This window comes from Papio anubis, chromosome 7, assembly GCF_008728515.1.
Source record: "Papio anubis isolate 15944 chromosome 7, Panubis1.0, whole genome shotgun sequence".
Lineage (NCBI taxonomy): Eukaryota > Metazoa > Chordata > Mammalia > Primates > Cercopithecidae > Papio > Papio anubis.
In genome coordinates, this window is record NC_044982.1 from 4,399,350 (window position 1) to 4,418,106 (window position 18,757).

At 45.4% G+C, this 18,757-nt stretch overlaps 1 protein-coding gene and 1 long non-coding RNA gene across 32 annotated transcripts in view; one reads left to right on the forward strand and one right to left on the reverse strand.

The window, feature by feature from the left end:
- WDR20 (WD repeat domain 20) overlaps positions 1-13,101 on the reverse strand; it is an 88,273-nt gene extending 75,172 nt beyond the window's left edge. For 12 of the 31 annotated variants that reach the window (XR_002523563.2, XR_002523564.2, XM_009212282.1 and 9 more), the window contains exon 1: positions 12,754-13,101. Coding sequence is in view for 16 of the 31 variants with exons in the window: in XM_009212282.1 (XP_009210546.1) it covers positions 12,754-13,002 (249 nt within the window). In the remaining 15 variants the exon portion in view is untranslated. The remainder of the gene's footprint in view (positions 1-12,753) is intronic. The other 19 variants (XR_001905125.2, XR_001905126.2, XR_002523565.2 and 16 more) reach the window with 10 other exon arrangements.
- Positions 13,102-13,104: 3 nt separating this feature from the next.
- LOC103886517 overlaps positions 13,105-18,757 on the forward strand; it is a 38,317-nt gene continuing 32,664 nt past the window's right edge. The window contains exon 1 of the long non-coding RNA XR_004184763.1: positions 13,105-13,683. This is a non-coding gene — a long non-coding RNA (uncharacterized LOC103886517). The remainder of the gene's footprint in view (positions 13,684-18,757) is intronic.

The window sequence follows — 18,757 nt, forward strand, 5'->3', positions numbered from 1 at the left end:
CTCAGGAGGGTGACATGGGAAGATCACTTGATCCCAGGAGGCAGAGGCTGCAGTGAGTTCAGATCGTGCCAGTGCACTCCAGCCTGGGCAACAGAGTGAGACCCTGTGTCCAAAAACAAAAAAGTAAAAATTAGCCAGGTATGTGGGTGGTGGCATGCTCCTATAGACTCAGCTACTCGGAAGGCTGAGGTAGGAGGATTATTTGGGCCCAGGAGGTTGAGGCTGCAGTGAGCCATGATTGTGTCACTGCACTCCAGCCTGGGTGACAAAGTGAAATCTTGTTTCATTTAAAAAAAAAAAAAAAGGAAAAAGGAAAAGAAAAGAGTACCCACATCACATCTCTTCTATAAAATATTTCCTGGCCCAGCATGGTGGTTCATGCCTATAATCCCAACACTTTGGGAGGCCGAGCAGGGAAGATCATTTGACCTAGGCAAGACCAAACCAGACAACGTAACAAGACCTCGTCTCTACCAAAAAAAAAAAAAAAAAAATTAGCCAGGCATGGTGGTGCACACCTGTAGTCCCAGCTACATGGGAGGCTAAGGTGGAAGGATGGCTTCAGTCCAGGAGTTCAAGGCTGCAGTGAGCTATGAGTGAGCCACTACACTCCAGCCTGGGCTACAAAGTGAGACCTGGTCTCAAAAAAAAAACAAAAACAAAAAAACCCTCCTAATTACTTTTTAACCTACTATCTCCCACTCTCAGGAATGACATCAGTATCAGCCATAGTTCATTTTTTGACACAAAAGCTTGTGTAAGAGGCCTAGGCACATGCCTTAGGTTTAACATCAGGCTCTACCGTAGCCCTTCGGTATTGGTGGACACATCACAATCTCTCCAATGACAAAAAAAAAAAAGTCCCCAAAGGATGGTTTTGAAGAGAAAATAAAAAGGCTATAAACTTTAAAGAGTTATGCATTTATCCTCTCACCAACTGTACACAGCACCTATGAATAGGCAATGTTCAGTTTTGAATGCTTTTCTAGCAGCTGCCTTATCATTGCTGGTTTACTTGTCCATCTCACCACTAGACTGTAGGCACTCTGGGCCAAGGACTATGTCTTATCTATCTTTGGATCCACAGGTCCAACAAATGTTAGTAGAATTGAATAAGCCCTTGATTATTCCACTGGACTGTGAACCCTTTGATAGCAGAGATTCTTAACAATATAGAGCGGGCACTCAGTAAGTCCTTTTAGAATGAGTGTGTGAATATCATGTCCCTCCTTGGTTAGATGATACTCCTCTTAAGGTCAGGGCCCATACCTCATACTTGTTTGATTTCCCATAGTCTGGCATACTGCTTTTCACACAAAAACTACTCAGATATTTATTAAATGAAATATTAAGGCAAGATAGAGCCTCTAAAGCAGAAATCCAAGTAAGTAAAGAGAATGAGAATCTGTACAAGTTTTACTGCAGCAGAACAAAAAAGCGCAGTAAAAGGGTAAGCTGGTTGTGAGTCAACTAAAGAAAAAAACAGCTTCATGGCAGAGCAATAATCTACAGTGTGGTAACTAAGAATGTTAACATAGTCCCTCTTACTAAATTATTCTTACTTTTTTTTGAGATGGTCTCATTCTGTCGCTGAGGCTAGAATGCAGTGGCTCGATCACACTGCAGCCTCGACCTCCCCACCCTGGGTTCAAGCAATCCTCTTACCTCGGCCTCCTGAGTAGCTGGGACTACAGGTACACATCACCACACTCAGCTAATTTTTAATTTTTTGTAGAAATAGGGTCTCACTATGTTGTCCAGGCTGGTTTCCAACTCTTAGCCTCAAGAAACCCTCCCACCTCGGCCTCCCAACGTGCTAGGATTACAGGCGTGATGTAATCCTATGCCAGGCCTGATTCTTACTTTGTAAATATAAAATCCTTATAAATTCCTTCCTCATGAATGATTCTTGCTTCTTTCTTATAAAACCTATATATTTAAGCTATTTCCCTATTGATACAAAGCAAGATAAGATGTAACACAGAATGATTTGGCACGTTTTAGAATAATATATCTACTTTTTAAAAATCTACTACAAAATAGAATTGACGTCCAGGTGCGGTGGCTCACACCTGTAATCCCAGCACTTTGGGAGGCCAAGGCGGGTGGATCACGAGGTGAGGAATTAAGAGACCAGCCTGGCCAATACAATGAAACCCCAGCTCTACTAAAAAATACAAAAATTAGCCCGGCATGGTGGCGTGTGCCTGTAGTCCCAGCTACTCTGGAGTCTGAGGCAGAGTCTGAGGCGGAGGGTGCAGTGAGCCGAGATCGAGCCACTGCACTCCAGCCCGGGCGACAGAGTGAGCCTCTATCTCAAAAAAAATAAATAAATAAAATAGAATTGACAACAGAAAATATTTCTCAATTTACAAATTACCAACTGGCAGAGAAGCTGAAAAGTTGAGAAAAATGCTAAAAGAGCAGTTGACATCTAAAGCTCAATCAGAAATAAAAATGAAGCATTTCTGAAATTAGAAATACAAGGCAACAAATATAAAAATTTATTAAAAATATGATCTGCACACATTTTGGGGCAAATCATCTATTTAAAATCCAATGCAATATTCTTCTACTAGGCAGAGAAATACTTTTCCACTTCACCTTTACTCCTTAATTCCACTTGATACTTATATTGCTATGCCACATGCAGAGCACATACTCTCTACTTTATATTGTAATGCTAAACACAAAATCAGCCGGGTACAGTGGCTCACACCTGTAATCCCAGCACTTTGGGAGCACAAGGCAAAAAGGGTCACTTGAGCCCAGGAGTTCAAGGCCAGCCTAGGCAACACAGCAAGACCCAGTCTCTACAAAAAATAATAATAATAATAATAATAATAATTATTTTTTTTTTTTTTTTTTTTTGAGATGGAGTCTCGCTCTGTCACCCAGGCTGGAGTGCAGTGGCGCGATCTTGGCTCACTGCAAGCTCCACTTCCTGGGTTCAAGCGATTCTCCTGCCTCGGCCTCCTGAGTAGCTGGGACTACAGGCGCCCGCCACCACACCAGGCTAATTTTTTTTGTGTTTTTAGTAGAGATGGGGTTTCACCATGTTAGCCAGGATGGTTTCAATTTCCTGACCTCGTGATCCGCCCGCCTCGGCCTCCCGAAGTGCTAGGATTACAGGCGTTAGCCACTGCACCCGGCCTACAAAAAATTTTTTAAAATTATCCAGGTGCAGTGGCATATGTCTGTAGTCCCAACTACTCAGGAGGCTGAGGTAGGAGGATCACTTGAGCCCAGGAGGTTGAAGCTGCAGTGAGCTATGATCATGCCACTGCCCTCTAGCCTAGGTGACACAGTGAGACCCTATTCCAAACACACACACACACACACACACACACACACACACACAGCCAAACTCTTTAAAAACAGGAGTGTTAAATACACTTCACATTGGCCACAATAGACAGCAGTGCCTCATATATACCAGTCATCAATAAATGCTTGATGAATGAGGATTATGTTTTGTTTTGTTTTTTGAGACAGAGTCTCAGCTCTGTCACCCAGGCTGGAGTCCAGTGGCACAATCTCAGCTCACTGCAGCCTCAACCTCCCAGGCTCGAGCAATTCTCCCACCTAAGCCACGTGAATAGCTGGGGCCACAGGCATGCACCACCACACCTGACTAACTTTTTCTTGTAGAGATGGTATCTCACTATGTTGCCCTGGCTGGTCTAAAACTTCTGGGGTTCAAGCAATCCTCCTGCCTCGGCCTCCTAAAATACTGGGATTATAGGCATGAGCCAAGGTAACTTGTCACTGACACTGTCAATTTCAAGTGTCCTGAAAATTAAAACTGAATTCTACCAATTAGAAATGTATACCAATTAAGGTTACTTCTATTTTTAAGGTCTCCTGAATAACCAAATAAGATCACATTTCATATTACTGCACAAACTAACCTCACTGAGAAAGAAACAGAATTATTCTCTAAGATACTAAATTCCAGATGACAAAAATCTTCCTATTTTTAAAACAAGGTTCTTGGCCAGGTGCACCAGCCCACGCCTGTAATCCCAGCACTTTGGGAGGCCCAGGCAGGAGGATCACCTGAAGTCAGGAGTTCAAGACCAGCCTGGCCAACATGGGGAAACCCCGTCTCTACTAAAAATACAAAAATTAGCCGGGCGTGGTGGCAGGTGCCTGTAATCCTAGTTACTCGGGAGGCTGAGGCCTGAGAATGGCTTGAACCCAGGAGGTGGAGTTTGCAGTGAACCGAGATCATGCCATTGCACTCCAGCCTGGGGAACAGAGTGAGACTCTGTCTCCAAAAATAAAAATAAAAATAAAAATAAAATAAAATAAGGTTCTTTAGCCACACAGCCAAACCACTCAATGACAAAATCCACCATGTTTTGATGCTTGCTCACGCTCAAGTTTTCTATCAAAGCACATTACCCTTAAGTCACTATATTAAGTCAATGATAATAAATATCATATAAGTGACACGTTTTTTGAGGGCAAAGACTTTGACTACACCCAGCATCTAAAACAGTACCTTGTATCTGGTAGGCATACTCCATGAATATTTGCTGAAAGAATGGCATTCATGACTATCTCATGGACTTCAATGACATATTCCAGGTGCTTCTCACCATTGCTCATATCCACCCATGAAGTCCTCCTTTTTTGGGGAGGTCTCACTTTGTTGCCCAGGCTGGAGTGCACTGGCATGATCTTGGCTCACTGCAACCTCCACCTCCTGGGTTCAAGCGATTCTCCTGCCTCCTGAGTAGCTGGGATTACAGGCATGCACCACCATGCTTGGCTAATTTTTGTATTTTTTGTAGAGATGGGGTTTCACCGTGTTGACCAGGCTGGTCTTGAACTCCTAATCCCAGATGATCCACCCGCCTCAGCCTCTCAAAGTGCTGGGATTACAGGTTACCCAATGGAGTCTTTCAAAATCTCATCACCACCCTCCTCTTCAAAGCCAAGAGAACCCAGGTATAGTATGAAAGTATATCCGCTTTAAATGATGTATTAAGATGCTTTCCCCTCAGTATGCAACATTCTAAAGTCAAATAAATCATCAATATTTCAGAAGTCAGTAAATAGCCTTTAATGGAAAAAAAACACAAGTTTCCAGTCATTCAGCAACCCTGTGTGACCTACTAAATTAAGTACAAGATTTCTCAAAGTATATCTAATACAAAAAGTTCTAGACTTCAGAACCTCTTTCTAAATTACAAAAGGGGAGCCAGGGAGGTGTGAAAAATTACAAAAGGGGAGAAGGATGTGAACACGAACCTCTCTGAAGCAGTGAAGTATCTAAAACCAGTCTGTTAGGGGGAAAATTTTTTTTTTTTTTTTTTTTTTTTTTTTTAGACGGAGTCTTGCTCTGTCGCCCAGGCTGGTTTTTTGTATTTTTTAGTGGAGACGGGGTTTCACCATGTTAGCCAGGATGGTCTCAATCTCCTGACTTCGTGATCCGCCTGTCTCGGCCTCCCAAAGTGCTGGGATTACAGGCTTGAGCCACCGCGCCCGGCCCGGGAAAATTTTTTTTAAAGGCATCTAGTTCACCCTCCCACACAAAGCAGGAATTCCTCCAATGTCACCAACAGGTGGTCCTGCAGTTTTTGACAAAGAGACAGAACATTTCCCGTATGAGCATTCCCATAACAGAACGCTCATTCTCTCTCAAGTCAACCCATTACCTTCTTCTTTAAATAGGATCTAAAAATACTTCAGCTTTTATGAACTGACTCTTCTTCTGGCCCCAACTTCATCTCAGCATCATGAACATAAAGCTCTTCTAGTCGGGCGTGGTGGCTCATGCCTGTAATCCCCAGCACTTTGGGAGGCTGAGGAGGGTGGATCACGAGGTCAGGAGTCCAAGACCAGCCTGGCCAAGATGCTGAAACCCCGTCTCTACTAAATATACAAAAATTAGCTGGGCATGGTGGCAAGCGCCTATAATCCCAGTTACTTCGGAGGCTGAGACAGGAGAATCACTTAAAACCCGGGTGCTAGAGGTTGCAATGAGCCAAGATCAAGCCACTGCACTCCAGCCTGGGCGACAGAGCAAGACTTCGTCTCAAAAAAAAAAAAACTCTTCTAGCATAAAGACCTAAAAATCACAATGTTTTCAGCTTGCTTTCCCAAACACCCCACCCCTCTCAATTCCAAATCAAGTTGGCAATGAATCAAAGAGATGAAGACATCTCTCCAATAGAAGGATGAATCCATTTTCACTAAAAAAAAAAAAAAAAAAAAAAAAAAAAAAAAAAAAAAAAAAAAAAAAACCTGAGCACAGAATCATACAACCTTTAGAGTTGGAAAAACCTTAGAACCCTCTAAATTTACTTCCTACTTCCTGTAGTTATCACTTCAGTAACTTCTCTGGGCAGTACATTTGTGGCCTGGAATCTTAAGATGTGGGGAGGTAGGAAGATTCTTTGGCTTGAATGTTAAGTCATTCTGAGTACAGTTTTTGTTTATTATTGATTGTTTTGGTTTTTTTTGAAACAGGCTCTCATTCTGTTGCCCGGGCTGGAGTGCAGTGGCACAATTACAGCTCACTGCAGCCTCAACCTCCCCAGTTCAAGTGACCTTCCCAACTCAGCCTTCCAAGTAGCTGGGACAAGAGGCACATGACACCACGCCCACCCTTGTAGAGACAGGGTTTCACTATGTTGCCCAGGCTGGTCTCGAACCCACATGAGGTTTCACTGTGTTGCCCAGGCTGGACTCCTGCAATCCTCCCACCTCGGCCTCCCAAAGTGTTAGGATTACAGGTTTGAGCCACCACTCCTGGCCTGAGTACAGTTTTTAAAAGTTGTACATGGATCTTGTAGGTGACATAGTTTGACAGAAGTAGATCAAAAGTAATCTGTATCACTTGTTTACTATTACTTCATTGTCTCTTATACAATTTCCCTATTTTAAGAAGGTTAAATAAATTTGTTACTTACTAGCAATATTTTTAAATGTCTTTTAAAAGATATGAGCTATTAAAAAATACCCAAGTTACTTTTGGGCCCAAAATTGAATAGGTTTTTCAGCTTCTAAAGATCTCTTTCAACTTTGGCATAGACATGGCTTTACTCAGTCATCCACTCAACAAATACACAGTAAGGGCCTAACTCTAAACTGGACACTGCACTGGGCATTGAGAAGATGGAGAGAAGGAAAGATAAGGTCCCTATTCTAAGGGAGCTTTGTTTACAGAAGGCACAATTGCATCATCACACAGAATTACAAATTCAGAAAAGTGCTAGGAAGGCAAAGTACAGGATGCTCTAAGAACACATACACATAATATGGCCTGTAATCACAGCACTTTGGGAGGCTGAGGCGGGTGAATCACTTGAGGCCAGGAGTTCCAGACCAGCCTGGCCAACATGGCAAAACCCTGTCTCTATTAAAATACAAAAATGAGCCAGGCACAGTGGCGCATGCCTGTAATCCCAGCTACTCAAGAGGCTGAAGCATAAGAATCACTTGGGCCCAGGCAGCAGAGGATGCAGTGAGCCCCCAGCCTGGGTAACAGAGCAAGACTCTGCCTCAAAAAACAAAACAAAACAAAAAACCAAGTAATAGAGGAAAACTGTTACACCATGGGGATTCAAAGCAAAATTTCCTGAGGAAGTGATGGTTAAGCTGAGATCTGAATGGAGGCCATTCGTATTTATGTAAAAACAGAGATCCATAAAATGAGAAGAGAGGATTGGTCCAATAAGCCCAGCTACCTTACCTTTGGCATCTTTTATCCTATATCCTAAAAACAACCTTTTTTTTTTTTTGAGACAGAGTCTAGCTCTGTCGCCCAGGCTGGAATACAGTGGTACGATCTCAGCTCACTGCAACCTCCACCTCCCAGGTTCAAGCGATTTTCCCGCCTTGGCCTCCCGAGTAGCTGGGACTATAGGTGAGCACCACCACGCCCAGCTAATTTTGTATTTTTAGTAGAGACGGGGTTTTACCATGTTGGCCAGGCTGGTCTCAAACTCCTGATCTCAAGTGACCTACCCGCCTCGGCCTCCCAAAGTGCTGAGATTACAAGCGTGAGCCACGGCGTGCAGCCCTGCTCCCCCTTTTTGTTGTTTTAAAAACAGGGTCTCATTCTGTTGCCCAGGTTGGGGTGCAGTGGCACAATTATAGCTCACTGTAACCTTAACTCTTGGGCTCAAGAGCCCTCCTCAGCTTCCCAAGTAGCTGTGACTACAGGCACATACCACCATGCCCAGCTAATTTTTTTTTTTTTTTTTTTTGTAGACACAGGGTATTGATATGTTATCCAGGCTGGTCTCAAACTTCTGGGCTCAAGCGATCCTCCCACCTCAGCCTCCCAAAGTGCTGGGATTACAGGCGTGAGCCACTGCACCAGACCACAACCTCTTTTTTAAAAAAAGAAGAACAAAGTATGTAATAAAGATGTCTGAAAGCTAGTAATTGAAAGTCTTTTGGGGAGAGGGACAGGGTCTTATTTAGCTCTGAATACCTCACATCACCTTGCCTAGTATCGTTACTATCACAGTAGTCACTCAAATCTGGTGAAATGATTAGTGTCAGTATTAAATCAACGTTAATACTGTCTTTAGTTAAATAAATTTGCCAAACTACATCTCCTCACATAAGAAACCCCATTTTAAACTTTCTCAATTGTGAAAAGATGTTTTAATCTACCTCAAGAATTTAATAAAATAATACACGGCAAAATGCCGGGGTAGATTCTATAAGTTCTTGGAATATATGATGATATATCCCTGTGATCAAAAAGCCGGATCAGTCTCTTCTAAGATAGTTTAGACTCAGCTGTGCTTCATTTTCCTTACTATGAGAAAAAATTCTAACAGGTTTGCATCCCCTCTCTGGCCTCGGTTCTCTGACGAGGGTGAAATAACAAACTCTAAAGTTCCTTCTAACTCCAGACACCTGTAAACCTTTTAAAAGGCTCACTCACGATTGCAACTCCTTAGCCTGAATGTTAGACTACTTCCTCACCTACTCCATTTCCCCAGGACCCCATGTTTTTTCTCAGGAAAGGTAGCACGTAATTCATGATTTAAGTTCTTTAAAACACCTATTTTCTACTCATTTTACACGCAGACTTAAGTTGAATTTATACATCTAAATTAGATCTTCTGAATAATCCAAATAATTATTGTAGGCCGGGCGCGGTGGCTCAAGCCTGTAATCCCAGCACTTTGGGAGGCCGAGATGGGCGGATCACGAAGTCAGGAAATCGAGACCATCCTGGCTAACACGGTGAAACCCCATCTCTACTAAAAAAAAAAAAAAAAAATACAAAAAACTAGACGGGCGAGGTAGCGGACGCCTGTAGTCCCAGCTACTCGGGAGGCTGAGGCAGGAGAATGGCGTAAACCCGAAAGGCGGAGCTTGCAGTGAGCTGAGATCCGGCCACTGCACTCCAGCCTGGGCGACAGAGCGAGACTCCGTCTCAAAAAATAATAATAATAATTATTATTATTATTGTAAAATTTTACACCCCTCAAAGGACAAAAAAAAAAAAAATAGTCAAAACAGCCAACTTGGCGGGGCGCGGTGGCTCAAGCCTGTAATCCCAGCACTTTGGGAGGCCCGAGGCAGGGATCCACTTGAGGTCAGGTCAGAGACCAACCCTGGCTAACCAGGTGGCTCCGTCTCTACTAAAAATACAAAAAAACCCCAGCGAGGCCGAGGTGGCTGGTATACCTGTAGTCCAGCTTCTGGGAGCTGAGGCAGAATGGGCGTGAAGCCGGGAAGTGGAGGAGCTTGCGGTAGGCTTCAAGATCCGGCCACTGCCTCCAGCCCTGGGCAACAGAGCGAGACTCCATCTCAAAAAAAAACAAAACAAAAACAGCCAACTGTGCTCTGGGTGTGGTGGGTCACATCTATAACCTCAGCACTTTAGCAGGCTGAGGTGGGAGGATCGCTTGAGGCCAGGAGTTCAAGACCAGCCTGGGCAACACGGCAAGACCTCCATCTCTAAAAAACATTTTTTTGTTTTTAATTAGCCAGGCATGGTGGTGCACACCTGTAGTTCCAGCCACTAGGAAGGCTGAAGTAAGAAGATCATCTGAGCCCAGGAGTTTGAGGCTGCAGTGAACTATAAGCATGCCACCGCACTCCAGCCTAGGCAACAGAATGAGATTCTGTCTCTAAAAACAAAAATAAAAACATGTTTAATGGCCATCGGTCAAAAATAGGTTTATAACTACTAACTCTAAAGAGTAAATCTTGGTTTTCCAATTAAGGAAAATTTATTTCCTATATTTTAAATCAGAAAATAGCCACAAAAAATCACTTACACTCAGAAATAACAATAAATGCAAACTCATTAATGGGAAAAAATTTTTAAGTTACAATTAAAAGAGAGCAGAAACATCTGCAACATAATGCAAATGTATCTATGATACTACCACATGAAAATGAAATTTTACCCAAAAAAACGTTAAAACACTCAAATTATGCAGGTAAGGGCAATTCACGTATTTCAGATTTATCTTGTTTAAAATAATTTTTTGGTGTAGTTTTTTTTTGTTTTTTTTTGTTGTTGTTTGTTTTTTTTGAGGCGGAGTCTCGCTCTGTCGCCCAGGCTGGAGTGCAGTGGCGCGATCTCGGCTCACTGCAAGCTCCGCCTCCCGGGTTTACGCCATTCTCCTGCCTCAGCCTCCCGAGTAGCTGGGACTACAGGCGCCGCCACCTCGCCCGGCTAATTTTTTGTATTTTTAGTAGAGATGGGGTTTCACTGTGTTAGCCAGGATGGTCTCGATCTCCTGACCTCGTGATCCGCCCGTCTCGGCCTCCCAAAGTGCTGGGATTACAGGCTTGAGCCACCGCGCCCGGCCTTTTGGTGTAGTTTTAAAAGCCTTGCCTCCTTTTACCCTTCAGGGAATAGCGTCCCACTAAAAGAGAACACTATTGTAACGATACTTTCAGGCAAGAAACTTGTCTTTATGATGTAAACCAGGGCTACCAGATCCAGATAAGGTTTGCCATTAGGATGCTTCAGAAGTAATAACCTTCAAAGAAAAAAAAAATTGTAAAGTAATTCCTGCATTAATAATTGCTAGTTAGTGAATTTAGTTTTTAAGCACATTGTATTTTTATATAAATTTTTAAAACTTAAAATTCTAAACTTAATTTCCAGAGACAAAATAAATCCTTTCACTCTGAACATCAACGTCAAGACGGCAGCTTCTTATTTGACAGTTACTTTTAGTATTTCTTTAACTATATTTTACATCTACTGAGTGTTTCAGAGCCTTAAAATTCATTACGATTATTATATTATTAGTTACAACGTGCACTGTAACATTCCCTTTTTAAAGAGGTGCAAATAGAAGTTAAATAACTTATCCAAGGTCACCCAACAAGTCAGTGACAAAGTTGGGAGTAGGAGTAAAACTTCAGCCCCTAGACTGAAGACTACTTCAAGTGTTTGCAATTCCAAAAGAGGAAAAAAAAAAAAAAAAAAAAAAGGTCAAGCGATTTACCCTCAATAACTTCCAATAGTATACTCTAAATACAGTGGTACACTTATTATCATAAACACTAATAAAAAAGATTCACAGTGAATGAAAGAAACAACTTTGCTACATTTAGATACCACTGTCATTTCCCTAGCTCTTGTAACAAGCGAAAATCCTGCACTGGATCTGGCTATATGAAATCCTAGGGAATGTTCACTCTTCAATATGAACAATTTATTTTCATGCTAACATGCATTTGCGAATTAATCTTTTATCACCTTGTCCTATTTGGAGGTGCTGTGGGATGCATTTATTTCCTCACTCTTCCATAACATCAAGTCAAAGACTACAATCTCAAAACTAAGCAATTCTCAGTGAAAACATAGTTGCATAGCCAATGAAAGAAAAGCTCTAATAAATGGCTGCTTTTAAAGAGATACTTTTAAAGGATGCTTATATGCTTCAGAGAATTACTGATAACTCGCCCGCCAAGAAGGATGGTCCCTTTAAAGTAGCCTTTAAGGCATTATCCCTCCCCGTTTGGGACACAGTCTGACTTGTTGGACAAGACTAATCTGGGCACTCTCACACACAACCCCTCTGAACCAGCTTAGTTCATTGCAAACATCATTTCAACTGTAGTACTCAGCCCTTCGCATACTACAAGGGACAAGATGACTCTCCTTAACAGTCTTTCAGAACGTCCCCTCGGCGGACACTGACAGCCGACCTCCCGCGGATGTTTTTGGAAATAGAAATGTTAACACCAGGAGAGGCTCCTAGGAAGTGTCAGTGCGGCAGCAGGTGGAGTAGCCCTGCGTGCCGAGCAGGTTCTTTCTGACCTAGTCTCAGTCCTCCGCTTCCCGGCCCCAGTTCCGCCTTACAGAGATCTTGTTAAGCCGTCTTGCGCCCCTGTTCTCTAACCCAGGGCGAGACTTCCAACCCTCCAGGGAGGCGAGGCAATCGAAGCAGACAAGACGGCCACCCCACCTCTTCCGGGGACTCGCAGGCCCGCTCCCTGGCCATGTCAGAGCCTGATGGACCAGGCTGGAGGGGACGCAGCCGGCTCCCCTGGGAGCCTCCCAGCCAGAACCCCGCGTCCCACGGTCCCTTTCCATAGCCCCCACCCCTTCGAAACGCCACCGCCACCACCCTCCTTACTCCTGAATCCCCTCTCCTCAGGAGTACCCCAGTGGAGGGAGTTACCGGCCCACTCAAAAGTAAGAGCGACGGCCACCCCTCTCGGTCACCCTGGCCCCACTGTCACCGCCCTGCTCCCGCCTCTGCCTACGCCGCTGGCTGACCCCGGTGACGCCCGGGTCGGTACCTTGCGGACCCCCTTGTAGATATAGAAGTAGAGCTCCCGGCCCACATTGAAGCAGAGGCGGTCGCCGTTGCCAGACTGGTCGTTGAGGTTTACGAAGGAGACGCGGACAGGGTTGGATCCCTGCGAGTTGAAGGGCACCCGGTTGGGCCGGCTGTACTCCGAGTGTGGCAGCAGCTTGTACAGACCTTCCCGGGTGGTGAATTGGGTCTTAATCTCGTTCATCTCCTTCCCTCCTCCCTCCGTCGCCATCTTGGAAAGCAGCGTTCATCCTGCCCTAAGTGCCCGGATCACGCCCACCGCGCAGGCGCTGTTCTCGTGCTCCCTCTTCCCCCACCCCTTGCCTTTTCCTTGTCGCCCCTCCCACCCGCGGGCCAGCCCCGCGAAGGCGGGCCAAAGGGAAGGGGCGGGCTTGTTTACGGCTCGACTGCGCAGGCGTGCTCACCTGGCGTGCTCCACCCGGCTGGGCGTCCGCAGGCTCCTCCCCCGGGCGTGGCCTCCGGGCGGCCCGGCTGCTTCCCAGGTGATGTTGGTTCCAGCCGGTGGGGTCTAGTTGACGGTTCCGCAGCCACTAGGACCAACGGAAAGCCGATCAGGGGGAACCGCGGCGGGGCTGGTGTCAGGAGCCTGAGGTGAACTTGAGGGTGCTTCCTCAGCGGTCTCCCCCCCTGCCCTGAGGGGCGCCGGGACCCCAAAGAGCGGAGGAAGAGCGCCACCCCGACTGCCACCGCTTCGGGGCCAGCACGCGGGGTACCCTACAGGGAGCGCGGATGCCCCTGTGTTCGGGCGGGGACGGCTCCACCCCTCCTGGGCCCTCCCTTTGGGACGGGGACTGTCCCGCCCAGAGAGAGTGCTGACTACCCGCCCGACCGTCTTGATCCCCGGTCAGGAAGCAAGCCCCTTGGAAGCCTCCTCGCCGCCGTTTCTGAGAAGGTACCGAAGGACTCAAGATTTACGCTTCACTATGTTTTATTTCAGGCCGGGTAGGGGGAGAGAAGAATGTGGTACAGCATGAATATCCTAATTCCTATGTGTGGTGAGCACTGGCGGCCTCCGCTTCTTAGCGGAGGTTTGTCCTTTCCAACTGTTCAGAGACATGCGGCGGGGAAGCGCTCTGGGAACCGGGGACTGAATCTATGCAGGATTCACTTCTCTTGCTCAGTAGTTTACGAAGAGCTCTTAATAAAATTTAAGGTAATTGGTTTTTTTTTCCAGAAGCCTCAGGTGGAGTCAGTGAGATTATTTACTAGGAGATCCATAGGGATAGTTGTATGCACGTAATGTACAGGGTCTAGATTTGTAAGAACGGGCACACGTGTCAAAGTAAGAGTAAACAATCACTATTTTATACCTGGGTTTCTTGGCATGTTGCACCAGAATAGGAAAGTTTCTAAAGTGACAGAAACATTCTAATAGAATTCCAGGGAGGAGGGAAGCCAACATCTGTAACACCAAGAATCAATTATTCCTGAAAGTTCAGATTATATCTTGAGGGACACAAAAGAAGTGAATGGAGGGAATTTCTAAAGTAGGAGGAATCTAAATCATAAACATCTTCTGTATTATAAAGTAATACCAATAGAAACTGTGCCAATGATGTAATAATACATTTGCATTGTGTTGGAAAAAAAAAGAAAAAAAAGCACTGAAGTCCTACTTAATTAATAGAGCCTTAGAAATGCTTAAAATTTTTTCTTAGAATTGTTTTGATGTTATCCGACTTTCCCTAAAAGTCAAATCGAGATCAGAAATCTTAATACACCAGGCCGGGCGCGGTGGCTCACGCCTGTAATCCCAGCACTTTGGGAGGCCGAGGCGGGCGGATCACAAGGTCAGGAGATCGAGACCATGGTGAAACCCCGTCTCTACTAAAAATAGAAAAAATGAGCCAGGCGCAGTGGCGGGCGCCTGTAGTCCCAGCTACTCGGGAGGCTGAGGCAGGAGAATGGCGTGAACCCGGGAGGCGGAGCTTGCAGTGATGCCGAGATTGCGCACACTGCACGCAGCGGGGGAAAAAAAAAGACACCCACAAAAAAAAAAAAAAAAAAAAAAAAAAGAAATCTTAATACACCAACATATGTTCTGTGGTTCCCATGGCTAGATCCCAAACTCCGTAACTGTGCTATTTTACATTGAAAACACATATTTTACAATAATCAACTTGAAGGATAGTGACATCTTGAATCTTCTAAAAATAATTTATCTGTATTTCCTAATTATCAAGAGGAAAAAAGTGTAATAATATTTTGGGGGGAAAAGGCCAGTCGCAGTGGCTCACGTCTGTAATCCCAGCACTTTGCGAGGCCGAGGTCAGGAGATCAAGACCATCCTGGCTAACATGGTGAAACCCCGTCTCTACTAAAAACACAAAAAAATTAGCCGGGCATGGTGGCAGGGGCCTGTAGTCCCAGCTACTCAGGAGGCAGAAGCAGTAGAATGGTGTGAACCCGGGAGGTGGAGCTTGCAGTGAGCCGAGATCGCTCCACTGCACTCCAGCCTGGGCAACAGAGCCAGACTCTGTCTCAAAATATATATATATGTGTATATATATATGGGGGAAAAAAAACCCAGTAAGCAAAAGTTAAAACAAAATTTTGTATTATTCCTTAATTAACCACAACATTCTATTTCCCATAATACCTATGTAATCTAAGCATTCTATCAAGATTTACCGTATATAAATTCAACATTTTATTATAATCACAGTAATAGACTATTCACTTTGTCTCATGCATAGCCTTTGGTTTTTTTTTCTTTTTTTTTGGACGGAGCCTTGCTCTGTTACCAGGCTGGAGTGCAGTGATGTGATCTCAGCTCACTGCAACCTCTGCCTCCCAGGTTCAAGTGATCCTCCTGCTTCAGCCTCCCGAGTAGCTCAGACTACAGATGTGCACCACCATGCCCAACTAATTTTTGTGTTTTTGGTAGAGATGAGGTTTCACCATGTTGACCAGGATAGTCTTGATCTCTTGACCTTGTGATCTGCCCTCCTTGGCCTCCCAAAGTGCTGGAATTACAGGCATGAGCCACTGTACCCGACCCCACGCATAGCCTTTGAATAATCTCTGTTTTTATTCTTTTTCTCTCGTAGCTTTCTTCCCCCATATTCAAAGATTCAATAAATAACACCCAAAACTAAATAACTAGGCCTGAATGGCCAGGCATGTTGGCTCATGCCTGTAATCCCAGCACTTTGGGAGGCCGAGGCGGGCGGATCACGAGGTCAGGAGTATGAGATCGCCTGGCCAACATGATGAAACCCCATCTCTACTAAAAATACAAAAATTAGCCAGGCGTGGTGACACATGTCTGTAATCCCAGCTGCTCGGGAGGCTGAGGCAAGAGAATTGCTTGAACCCGGGAGGTGGAGGTTGCAATGAGCCGAGATCTCACCACGGCACTCCAGCCTGGGCGACAGAACGAGACTCCATCTCGGGAAATAAATAAATAAGTAGATAAATAAATAAATGGGCCTGACCTAATTTTTTTTCTGATTTTCAATTTCAAACCGGGAATTTATTTTTATTTTTATTTTTTTGTGGTAGAGTCTCACTCTGTTGCCCAGGCTTCAGTGCAGTGGCACAGGCTCAGCTCACCTTTCCACCTCCCAGGTTCAAGTGATTCTCCTGCCCCAGCCTCCCAAGTAGCTGGGATTACAGGCGCATGCCACCACACCCAGCTAATTTCTGTGTTTTTAGTAGAAACAGGGTTTCACCATGTTGGCCAGGCTGGTCTCAAACTCCTGACCTCAGGTGATCCACCCACCTCAGCTTCCCAAAGTGCTAGGATTACAGGTGTAAGGCACCGCACCCAGCCTCAAACTGGATATTTCTTTTTTCTTCTTCTTTCTTTGTTTTTTTTTTTTTGTTTTTTTGTTTTTTTGTTTTTTTTTTTTTGAGAGAAGTCTTGCTCTTGTCCCCCAGGCTTCAGTGCAATGGCTCGATCTCAACTCACTGCAACCTCTGCCTCCTGGATTCAAACGATTCTTATGCCTCTGCCTCCCGAGTAGCTGGGATTAAGGCACCCGCCACCAAGCCCGGCTAATTTTTGTATTTTTTAGTACAGACGGGGTTTCACCATGTTGGCCAGGCTGGTCTCGAACTCCTGACCTCAGGTGATCCACCCGCCTCAGCCTCTCAAAGGGCTGGGATTATAGGCATGAGCCACTGCACCCGGCCTAAACCGGGTATTTCTTCTTTTTTTTTTTTTTTTGAGACGGAGTCTCGCTCTGTCACCCAGGCTGGAGTGCAGTGGCCGGATCTCAGCTCATTGCAAGCTCCACCTCCCGGGTTTACGCCATTCTCCTGCCTCAGCCTCCCGAGTAGCTGGGACTACAGGTGCCCGCCACCTCGCCCGGCTAGATTTTTCTATTTTTTTTAGTAGAGATGAGGTTTCACCGTGTTAGCCAGGATGGTCTCGATCTCCTGACCTTGTGATCCGCCCGTCTCGGCCTCCCAAAGTGCTGGGATTACAGGCTTGAGCCACCGTGCCCAGCCCTTTTTTTTTTTTTTGAGACAGAGTCTCACTCTTGCCCAGGCTGGAGTGCAGTGGCATGATCTCGGCTCACCACAACCTCTACCTCCTGGGTTCAAGCGAGTCTCAGCCTCCCGAAGAGCTGGGACTACAGGCGTGTGCCACCACGCCGGGCTAATTTTTTTGTATTTTTAGCAGAGATGGGGTTTCACCATGCTGGTCAGGCTAGTCTCGAACTCCTGACCTCGTGATCCACCTGCCTTGGCCTCCCAAAGTGCTGGGATTACAGGCATGAGCTACCACGCCCAGCCCAAACCTGATATTTCTAAATAAATTCATCAGTCTCTAAACTTTATCAGTTATTTTTTCAGTTCAAACTTGAATCATTTTAATGGTTTTGTGAATTAATTCCTTCTAAACAACTACCAAAGTAATTTTCTAAAAACAGTGCTTTAGGCATTACATATTCTATTGTCCAAAAACTTTCAATTATTTGAAATACCCACACAGTTTAAGTCATAGTACTTCTCAGCCTGTTTTTTACCTACTGCATAAATCCTCCATTCCAGTCAGACGGTTCTGCTGTCATCCTTTTTTTTTTTTTTTTTTTTTTTTTTTTGAGACAGAGCCTTGCTCTGTCGCCCAAGCTGGAGCGTAGTGGCTCAATCTCGGCTCTCTGCAACCTCCACCTCCTAGGCCCTGGCAAACCTCCCAAGTAGCTGGGACTACAGGCATGTGCCACCATGCCCAGCTAATTTTTGTATTTTTTGTAGAGATGGAGTTTTTTTTTTTTTTTTGAGACACGTCTCACTCTGTTGCCCAGGCTGGAGTGCAGTGGTGCAATCTCGGTTCACTGCAACCTCTGTCTCCTGGGTTTGAGCGATTCTCCTGCCTCAGCCTCCCAAGTAGCTGGGACTACAGGCACCCGCCACCATGCATGGCGAATTTTTGTATTTTTAGTAGAGACAGGGTTTCACCATGTCAGCCAGGCAGGCCTCAAACTCCTGAGCTCAAGCAATCCACCCACCTCTGCCTCCCAAAATTCAAGGCATGAGGCACCATGCCCAACCTGCTGTCATCCTTGCTTCACCTTCCGGCTTGCTTGAGATAGCCTTTGACTGCCCCTTTCACCTTCATGGCATTATTGTTTAAGAACTAGTTGGCGGTGGTGGCTCAAGCTGCCATCCCAGCACTTTGGGAGGCGAGGCGGGTGGATCACCGAGGTCAGGAGATCGAGGACATCCCTGGCTAACATGGGTGAAACCCGTCTAAAAATACAAAAACTAGCGGTGGTGGTGAGGCGCCTGTAGTCCCAGCTACTCGGAGGCTGAGGCAGGAGAATAAAGCGTGAACCAGGGCCGGGCTGCAGTGAGCGAGATCGCCACTGCACCCCAGCCTGAGGCGACACAGACTCGTCTCAAAAAAAAAAAAAAAAAAAGAACTAGTTAAGGCCCGGGCGTGGTGGCTCATGCCTGTAATCCCAGCACTTTTGGAGGCTGAGAGTGAGGCGATCACCTGAGACCCGGGGAGTTTG